The 9,794-nt window shown below is 50.1% G+C and overlaps 1 protein-coding gene across 1 annotated transcript in view; it reads left to right on the top strand.

Annotated features, from left to right (window-relative positions):
• Positions 1-9,794, top strand: part of CCDC78 (coiled-coil domain containing 78) — a gene marked incomplete at its 5' end in the record, with an annotated part of 17,607 nt that overhangs the window by 461 nt on the left and 7,352 nt on the right. Inside the window, 8 exons of the mRNA XM_010014632.1 lie at positions 192-302; positions 3,486-3,614; positions 3,808-3,894; positions 4,161-4,340; positions 7,715-7,855; positions 7,943-7,993; positions 8,643-8,731; positions 9,335-9,413. Coding sequence (XP_010012934.1) covers positions 192-302; positions 3,486-3,614; positions 3,808-3,894; positions 4,161-4,340; positions 7,715-7,855; positions 7,943-7,993; positions 8,643-8,731; positions 9,335-9,413 — 867 coding nt within the window. The remainder of the gene's footprint in view (positions 1-191; positions 303-3,485; positions 3,615-3,807; positions 3,895-4,160; positions 4,341-7,714; positions 7,856-7,942; positions 7,994-8,642; positions 8,732-9,334; positions 9,414-9,794) is intronic.

Below are 9,794 nucleotides of genomic sequence, written 5' to 3'. Positions count from 1 at the left end.
GGGCAGGGGTTTGGCCCTGGGTGAGATTTAAGGTCCTTTCCAACACAAACCACTCTGGGATTCTATATTATCAGTTTGGCTACTATAAGTTACTTAGATGTCTCTACTAATAAATGGCATCAGTATCTTTTATTTTTAAGCTTTACAATGTAAGCTTTACTTGCTTTACCCATTTCCTTTTCTCTTCTGAGGTTCCAGCATCCACTGTGGACTATCTGAAGAAAAACGGGATCGATGTGTTGGTGTTGCAAACAGAGAAGGCTGTGGAGCAGTACAACACCCTGGCTGCACAGGGTGTCAAAGTAGGGGGATCTTCCATTTAACCTGCTGCCTCCTGGCAGCTCCTTCTGCCTTCCTTGACCACACAAATCACAGACACATCCCTCCACTGCATCAAATTACAGGCAACAGAGTGTGGATTTCCATGCCAAGGTGTTTGTGCTCTGACAATCTACAATGCAAGTGCAGTTGATTAGATTGAAACAAATCAAGTGCTTACAAAGGGGGTTGTTAATGAAATCATTGAATTATTGAACCATTTCCATACATTCTTGAGGTTGATCTAATCTGAACACTGTTATATTCTGGTTACTTAACTTTTCACCTGTTTGCTAAATTAAAATACTAAGTTTTGAATACTTTTATTAGGAAATGGTCTAAAATTACATTGTTGACTACTGGAATGCAGTATAGGATGGCTGATAGGTACAACAAAGTGGTAGATATGAAGGTAAAGCTTCATATAACTAAGTAAGTTTAAACATAAAACCAAAAGTAAACCAGGATATTGGCTAATTCATGAGCATCACATAATTTAACACTTTAAGATTTTACATTGAACCTGGAAAAGGAATAAAAAAATAAAGTCTACAGGGAATAAAAATCAAATTTGGGCCTTAATCCTCATAATGGGAAAATTCTTTGAGTTGTTCAATATATATCTATTCAAAAGTCCTTATATCCTTAAAATCACCAGGAAGATTTCTCACAAGAGTTTGCAACCAACAGCAGATGTTGATCTGCTCATGGCAGGGGGGTTGGAACTAGATGATATTAAGGTCCTTTCAAACCCAAACATTTCTGTGATTCTATGGAGAGTCCAGAGGAGGCCATGGAGATGCTGTGAGGGCTGGAGCAGCTCTACTCTGGAGACAGGCTGAGAGAGCTGGGCTGGTTCAGCCTGGAGAAGAGAAGGCTCCTTAAGGGGAGACCTTAGAGCAGCTCCCAGTGCCTAAAGGGGCTACAGGTAACCTGGAGAGGGGCTTCGGACAAGGGCCTGTAGGGACAGGCCAAGGGGGAATGGCTTTAACCTGCCAGAGGGGAGATTGAGATGAGATCTTAGGCAGTTCTTCCCTGTGAGGGTGCTGAGGTGCTGGCACAGGTTGCCCAGAGAAGCTGTGGCTGCCCCATCCCTGGCAGTGTTCAAGGCCAGGTTGGCTGGTCCAGTGGAAGGTGTCCCTGCTCGTGGCAGGTGGTTGGAGCTGGATGAGGTTTAAGGTCTTTCCAACCCAAACCAGTCTGTGGTTCTGTGATTCTATGAAACAGGCACTACTGCAGCTCAGGGTGCACGGGGCTTTGCTGGCATGATGGGGTGGGCTGTTTGCTCTCCTGAATTGGGTCTCTTAGGGTCCGTTACACCACTGCTTGGGGCTGTGGCTGTCTGTGGCAGTGGCATGAGCCACCCTGCACCCCTCACTGGGCACTATGTGCTGGGAGCTCCTGTCCTTGGGGGGCCCATGTGGGGCTGAGGGCTGGAGGAGTCAGCGTGCACCCTGGGAGAGGAGCTGCAGCTCAGCTCCTCCACGTGCTGGAGCATCCGTAGGAGACCTGTGAGCCCCTCGGCACTGTGGGCGGTGTGTGAATTTGGCTTTCTGCTCAGCAGTGGGTGTGAAGAGAATGTGAGCTCTCATCAGCACTTTCATTACCTTAATACAATCACTTCAAGTCTGTTAAGTTCTTTTGCAGAAAAGTAAGACAATTGCATGTTTTGTTAGCTTCTTCTTCCCCCTCGCCCCAGAAGAACTCAGCCCCTGGGTCTCACTTGCATGGTCCATGCAGTCCATGTCAAGAGGCTACAGGATCTCCAACGGCCTGGACCATACTCTGCTGGTGAGGAGCTGGCAAACCCTGCTGGGCATGGAGCTTCTCTCCCTCTTTCCTTCTTTTAGCTTTGACAGGTACTAGGGAGTTCTTCAGAGTCAAAAGTTTTCCTTCTGTGACAGATTCTTACCTAAACTTACTCGCTCTCCAGAAATAGCAGCGATCATGAGCCTGAAGTGAGGAGATGAAGAACTGGCAATTGTTTTACCCCAGGGCTGACGTTCACCAAAGTTTTCCAGTGTTTTCCATCAGGTCTTGCACTCTGATAGTATCACTTGCACATTAGATACTCTGTTCATGTCCTTTTAGCTTTGCACACACTTGGGAATTATCCCATCCAGGCCTGGATGGTCACAATTTGGAGGCAGTGGCAGCATGTAGCCCAGCACCACCCAGTCTGAGCTCTGTGTGGGCTCATCAGAGCTTGTTTCAGTGCATGCTTCGTGTTGAAACTGCTATTTTTCCATGCAGCATCTCTGATGTGAAGTGAAAAGTTGGGGAAGGTCTTTCCTGCCAGCATCTGTAGCTTGGTCAGAGCTCGAAGATGCTGGCACCATTTGGATGGCTCATTGGCACAGGAGATACGAGGATGGCAGAGATCAGGAGAGAATTGCTTGGAAGCAGGTTGATGATAGATGCTACCAGATGGTTGGATGAACAGTTTAATTAATGAGTTAATCAAATCTTAAATTCTCTAAAGATCCCTGTAATAGAGATGGAGGCCATCCCTACAGCCGGGTTTGGGGAATGGTCCATAATACAAACAGAGTGGTACCTCCTAGCTGGCAATATTGCTTCACTGATGGTATCTGCTAAGCTCCTTGTTTTGGTCTCTGTTGTGTGCTGTCTTAGGAATACAGAAACCTCTTGACAAGCACCATTTCTTTGCCTCTAACAGCTCCTGGGGGTGACTGTAATAATTGGCTCCACCTTAAATCCCAGGTGGATGCCACACCCTCTGGTAACCAAAGTTGATAGCAACGTGGCTTGTGCCAGACCTCGAGGAGAAACTTGGTGCCATAGAGATCCTTAGATCCTTCCTTTGCTCTTCAGTTGCTGCTGGATACTGTTCAAAGAACGTGGCCTCCAAGACATGGATTTTGGAACTGTTGCAGAGAAGAACGTAAGTACTCTAACAGAGCATGTGCAGCATCTTGGTAATGAAAATCTAAGTATGAAGGGCTGCAGCCTCTTCCCAGCTCATGGAACCGGTGCTCTGCAAATGAAATCCAAATTGCAGGAGGGAAATGGCAGCTGAAAATCCCATCTGCAGTCTGTTCAGGCTCTGAAAAGCTGGATGTGCTGTGCTCTTCCAGCAGCGCTGTGGTGGGAGCACAGGGCTCTGCTGGCTGGCACCAGCTGTGGGAGCTGTTGTGTGTCTCTAGGTGCAGCTGCAGGATAGGGATGAGAGGCTGGGACAGCTTGGAGACCTGCCTGAGAGGATGGGGAAGCTGGCTGGCTCCAAACCAGATCTGTCAGCCAGAATGGGCTTCAGCGAAGAGGAAAAACTGAAGGTAAACCAAATACCTGGGGAGTTGGAGAGAACTGAGCCATGAAGCCACATGAGACCAGTAGATCCGTGGTGGAAAACCTTGTGGGAAATGCCTCTTTCTAGGGGGAGGGTGTGTTGTACTCAAATTCCCTGTTGGAACAGTATGCTGGCCTCAGGATCCATGGCCTTTATAGTGTCTTTTGTCTCTCTCTTAGATTTCCAAAGACCTCGTTGACCTCCAGATCGAGACAAACAAAATGAAGGAGCAGTATGAGACAGAGAACTTTGAACTGAAAAACATGGTATCCCAAAGTTTGAAGTATCTGCTTTCAGCTTTGCCAACACCTTTACCCAGAAATGCAGTTTGTTGCACATCCATCTTTACTTTGCTTGGCATATTCTCCTAGCTTTAGCTAGAGCAAGGGGTTCCTCCTCAGTGCCCAGAAACTCACATGAAACTCATCTCTCTTGAAGTCATAGTATGGCCAGAACCTGTTTGGCCAAATAAATACCCTGTGGCTGCTGCTGATCTCTGCCACAGTCTAATTCTGCTGCCTCCCCTCTGCAGATCCTGGCCCTGGAGACCCGTGTGCTGGAGCTGGAGCTCTGCAGTGAGAAGGTCAGTGGGGAGCGAGATGCCTTGCGGGAAGGCCTGCGTGCTCTGGAGACCAGTCGGAAGGAGCTGGCGGATGAGTATATCATTCTGAAAAGCAATTACCTGGCCCTAGGCAAAGAACTGGACCAGGAGGTGAGACACTGTTCACTCTGGTGCTCTCTGGTTCACCTGATCTGCACACGGCTTGGCTGTGGGTTGTGTATCACAGCTCAGGTCCAGAACCGCTTGTCAGCTGTGAGCCAGCATAGCTTGGGCATGGGTTTGTTATCAGGCTCATGGAAGGTAATCACCTTCTCGCAGGGCTTGCAGAACCCTCTCTGCTCGACAGGGACAGTGCTGAGCCCACCCTGACTCTGTGCCCATCCAGGCACCCCGCTGTCAGAGTCCTCCGTCCCAGAGCCCGTCACCAGCAGTTCCAAGGGGGTCACGGCGGGGCTGGCCCGGGTGCACACTGCAGGTCCCTCCTGACTGCCAGCACGCTTTGTTTCCCTTTCCTTCTGCATGGCTTGAGCAGGCTGCACGTGAACTGCTTGTAGTCACTCTCATTTCAGACAGTGGTGGGAAGGGGCCTGCAGGTTTTTGGGGTCAGCAAGTTTAGAAAAACACTGAATACAAGCAAGTTTTCTGATTGCTCCTTAAAATATAGTAAAATTGCTGATGACTGATAGCTTAGCAATTATTAATGAAGTTTTTTGGACTCAGATTGGAACTATTCTTTGGCAAGAATAGGGGCTCCTCTCTCCCCTCCCTCTCCCCCCTCCTGCTCTCCTTTTTGAATTGGATTGAATGACTGACACCCTCCTGCCTCCCTCCCCCAGCAGATAGTTTAGCTGCTTCAACCAAATGACCTGGTTTTCTGTGCTGGCCTTGTGCAGAGCTGTGATGGGAAGATGTGGGGCTGGGCCCAGATGTGATGGTTTTGGCAGTGTCTGGTCTGGTTTTATGGGGATCTTTGCTCAGGAGAGCTCTGAGGATAGAAGATCATCATCAATCCGCTGCAAATAAGCAAGTTAGTGACTCGTGAAACTATTGCTTGTCTCCCATAAGCTGAGAAATGGAGATGTCTTAGGAGGAGGCAAGCTCAGCTCCTGCACGGGTGTGAACCTGCCCCCTAGTCCTGCTAGAGCACGAGGCAGCACGCGTGCAGCTGACTGCCAGCAAGGCAGCACGCTGCTGGGACACGGTACTGCCAGGCTCACCAGGGAACAGCTCAGCCTTCAGCAGTCTCAGCTGCTTCTTGTCCCCAAGGGGGTGCAATGTGTTTATCAAAAATGGGATTTTGAGGTGGCTGATATCTCTCAGTGACAGATTTAGCAGGTTAGCAGCAATAACACAGGGGCTTCACATGGATCCTGGAATGTTTCAGAGTGAAAGCACTTGGATTCAGTCATGTGCCTGGATAGCACCCTGAAGAGGTGGTGGAGCAGGGTCCAGAAGCCAAAAGTGAATCCTTGGTTGTAATTGGTAGGGTGAGCGTTTTCCCCCAGTTTCTTGGCTCTGACTATCAACTATCCCTGCCTGAAGCAAAAGAGGCTCCAACTTGGCAGGCTGGGACTTGTCACAGCATGGGCCTCTTGCTCATTATTTTCCCAGTGTGGACTTTCCCAAAGGAAATGGGAAAAGCAGCCTGTGGTTCTGCCCCCTCCCCTTCCCCGGCACTCTTTGGGGGAGACAATGAACCTTTTACACATTCCCAATTACAAGTGCTACTTGTGACCTTGCCAATATGTTGTCATGGCTGCTTGGCGCAGCAGCAGCTCGGCGAGCTCATTCATGGTCCCTTGTACAGGAGCAGTGAGAGCCTCTGGATTGTCCTCGGTGCTCATTGTGCGGCTCAATTCACACATCGTCCTGGGCGAAGGAGCAGGGAGCTGGCCTTGCCTGTCCCTGGGGAAGTGCCTTCCAGAAGATGCCAGGCAGGCACTTTGTGCCTGTTTTCTAACTCGTTGTAAATTCTTCCTTTTCAAGCCTCTGACCTTTCCTTGACTCTCCGTTTCCTCCTTCTCCTTTGTTCCACAGGCTCACGTCGTCTGCGGCAGTACAAAGTGAGGCTGTGGAGGGAACCCAACTGGCTGCGAACTGGTTCCACGCCGGGGTTTTCCCTGGAGCCAGGCCAGGCTTGGGAGCACAGAGGAGGCAGCAATGCCCATTCCAAACCTGGGACTGCCTCTTTCTTTCTCTAGGCTGGTACTTCAGCGCTTGTGTGACCCCCTCTGATCGAATTGTCAGGGCAGGCAGCTGCAGCTGGATCATTTTTGGTTGGAGAACAAGCAGCCTGTCTCTGCGTAACTGTCAGTTTTCACAGCTGTATATCTCACCTCTTTGTCAGCCTCCTTTCTCCTCTCTCCCCCTCAGCCCACCCTGTGCTATCTTTTGATAAGCTATTCTCTCCACGGATGACTCAGATGACCTCTGCCTCCCATCATCCCGATTCACTGCCATGGTAACAATTACTCAAGCTTGTCCCCAGTCATAAACCCCATCAAAGCTTTGTTATCTACATAGAAACCCTCCCGTGAGACATGAATTCCCCCAGTGTTCCTTCCAGATCACCTGTAACAGAGCCTTTCTCATTCAGATCCTCTTTATCTTTTGGAAATGTGTCACTTCACACCAGCAGGGCTTTGAATCTCGCTGCCTACATGGTGCTGTGGGCTGGCTGCTGCTGGAGAGATGCATTCAAACAAAACTGGAATTAGCTGGGTGGTGTCAGCCTAGATAGATGGATGGATAGAAATTTGGCCCTTCTTTTACATCATGGAGTCCAGCACTGTTCAAAGCTGTTGTGTGGAGAAAGACATGGCTGAAGTACTGGGGAGCTGTGTGGAGGGTGCAGGGGTAAAGTGAGGAGGAAGGCTGGAAGTTAGGATCAAGGCAGGGTGTCAGAGCTGGCTAGGCTGACACAGGGCTTTGAATTTCAATGCCAGGATGAGATGGGCAGAGGGAGAGAGGTTCCATGTTAATAATCCTGATGCCTGGCAATGAATGCCAGGGAGCGAGTCTTCATCAGGGACTGTAGCAATAGGACAAGGGGGAATGGGTTTAAACTGAAATAGGGGAAGTTCAGGTTAGATATAAGGCAGAAGCTCTTCCCTGTGAGGGTGCTGAGGCGCTGGCACAGGGTGCCCAGAGAAGCTGTGTCTGCCCCATCCCTGGCAGTGTTCAAGGCCAGGTTGGATGGGGCTTGGAGCAACCTGCTCTAGTGGAAGGTGTCCGTGCCTGTGGCAGGGGGTTGGCATTGGATGATCTGGAGGTTCTTTCCAACCCAAACCATTCTATGATTCTATTAATCTATGGTGGCACCCTGCATTTCCATGAGGATTAGATAATCACTGGTATCTTTGGACATATAAGAGACAACTAAGAATAAAGCTTGCTTTTAGGAGGGGATGAGAGTGCCTGCCTTGTGCAGGCACCGAGAGCAGCAGGTATGTGCTGAACAGACACTGTGCAGAGCTGGAGAGGCAGCATTTCAGAAGCTCTTTTCTTCTTGTTTGACCTGGCAGGTCATGAAGAATGAAGAGCTCAGCCGAGAGCTGCTCATCCTGGCCAATGCCAGCCACTCCCCTGCCATGGCTGGTGAACCCTCTGCTGAGCTGGGAAGAGTGAGAACAATGGTGCGTCGCCTCTCGGCTCAGAAGGTGAAGGTAAGGACAGACCTCCCTGCCCTGCCATCAGCTCTTTGAAGAACAAAGGGTTACCAGGCACCTTCTTCTGTCTCTTGCTAAAACCAGTCAGAAGATGTAGCTGCCTCTGAACATGAACGACAAAAACTGGAGAGAAATGTGAGTGTGTGGGGGTCTGCTGCCAGATCCTTGGGGAAGCAGAGGGGGACTTTATTTCGACTGTGGCTGGCACCTCCTGGTGCTAACTTGAATTTTGTGGATGAGCTGATGCCTTGATTGATTATAAACTATAATTTTTTAAGCAGTGCAGTTGAAAAATGAGACTAGAATAATCTTTTGCAGGCAGAAGCTGAGAGAGGGCAGTTGTGGTTCCCTCAGCCAGTGCCCCTGGCTGAACAGAGGCAGAGGTTTAGAAGCCAACAAGTGCAGAGGACACCTACTTCTTTTCTTCTTGCCAATACTTGAGAAAGATGGGGGTGATAAAGCACCCAAAGCTGAGAGCACGGAGATGCTTCCTGCCTCCTTCCCATCTGCAGCCCATGCAAAACCAGCTTGGGCTCTGCCATCAGCTCCTGCTGGGAATCTGACTCTCGGTGTGAGAATTTCCGCTGGGAGAGCAACATGTGTACTCTATCTCTGGATCACACACAGCTTCTGGTGTCCTACAGAGCTGGTCACTCTCAGTGAAACCCATCCTTTCCCCAGTATGTCACCGCTCAGCTGGAGGCTCTCCTCACTTCTTCCCCCCTCATGAATCCCTCTCTTAGCTCAGCCCTCTGTCTCATCTTCCTCTTCGTTTGTCCCTCAGTTGCTTGGAAACCAGGATCACATAAAAGTGGAGCTTGAAAAACTGAAGAAAACCTATGATTTGCAGCAACAGAAGCTGGAAGAGAGAGTGTGAGTGTTTGATGGCATGTCCTTGTGTTTGGCTGGGCATTTATGGAGCTCATTGCAGATGAATTTGATCCTTAGGAACAGGAGAGGAGACAGCCTGCCTTTGGTGGGGTACAGGGTGGGAAATGGTGATTCACTCTTGAGAGAAGTGAGTCCTGGAAGCAAAACCTGATGTTTACAAGGCCCTTTAGAGGGTTAAATGCCTGCCTAGAAGTGGGTGGTGGTTAAGTACTCAACTGGCCAATGCAACTTTAAAAATCCACCTTCTGTGACCCATGCAGCACATATGTGACAGCCCAGAGATAAACCCAGCCCCAGACCTTGCCCCCATGGCTGTTCTTCCATTGACAGGCTGGGATGGGGTCAGTGTCCCAGGAAAGGCTACTCCAGCAGGGACACTACAGAACTAGACCCTCTGGCTGGCGGGTACAGTCACCTTTGGCTGTGAGAGCTCTGTGGCCGCTGGCTGGCACACATCTAGGGGCTGGCATCTGCTGCAGAGGGATTTCTGTCATCCTGTAGCGACTTCCTTCTCAAAACTGGCTCTGTTGGACGTACAGAGAACTTGAGGGGTTTAAAAAACATGGCTTCTTCCTGTGTGTCCAGGATGGCAATGGGGAAGGAGCTGCAGGAGGCGAAGGGCACGACTAGGGACACCCAGTGCAAGCTGGCGGAGCAGTCAGCGGTAAGGGCAGGATTCCCTCTAGCCCCTGGCACCCCAGCTCCAGGACTGCCCCTGCTCATCAGCTCCTCCTGGGCACCATGAGCTTCTCCTGGAGCTAGCAGGGGGTGGATGTCTTGCGTTGAGGTACTCCAACACATTTCCCTTTTCAGGGAGTTTGTCATACCAAGGTGCTCCTGCCTGTACTGCTTCATAAAATCACAGAACCACAGACTGGTTTGGGTTGGAAGGGACCTTAAAGCTCCTCCAGTTCCAACCTCCTGTCACACGCAGGGACACCTTCCACTAGAGCAGGTTGCTCCAAGCCCCTGTGTCCAACCTGGCCTTGAACACTGCCAGGGATGGGGCAGCCACAACTTCTCTGGGCACCCTGTGCCAGCACCT

This window comes from Nestor notabilis, unplaced genomic scaffold (genome assembly GCF_000696875.1).
Source record: "Nestor notabilis isolate BGI_N333 unplaced genomic scaffold, ASM69687v1 scaffold5215, whole genome shotgun sequence".
Classification (NCBI taxonomy): domain Eukaryota; kingdom Metazoa; phylum Chordata; class Aves; order Psittaciformes; family Psittacidae; genus Nestor; species Nestor notabilis.
The sequence above is the reverse complement of the archived record's forward strand: the minus strand, read 5'-3'. Positions and strand labels throughout refer to the sequence as shown.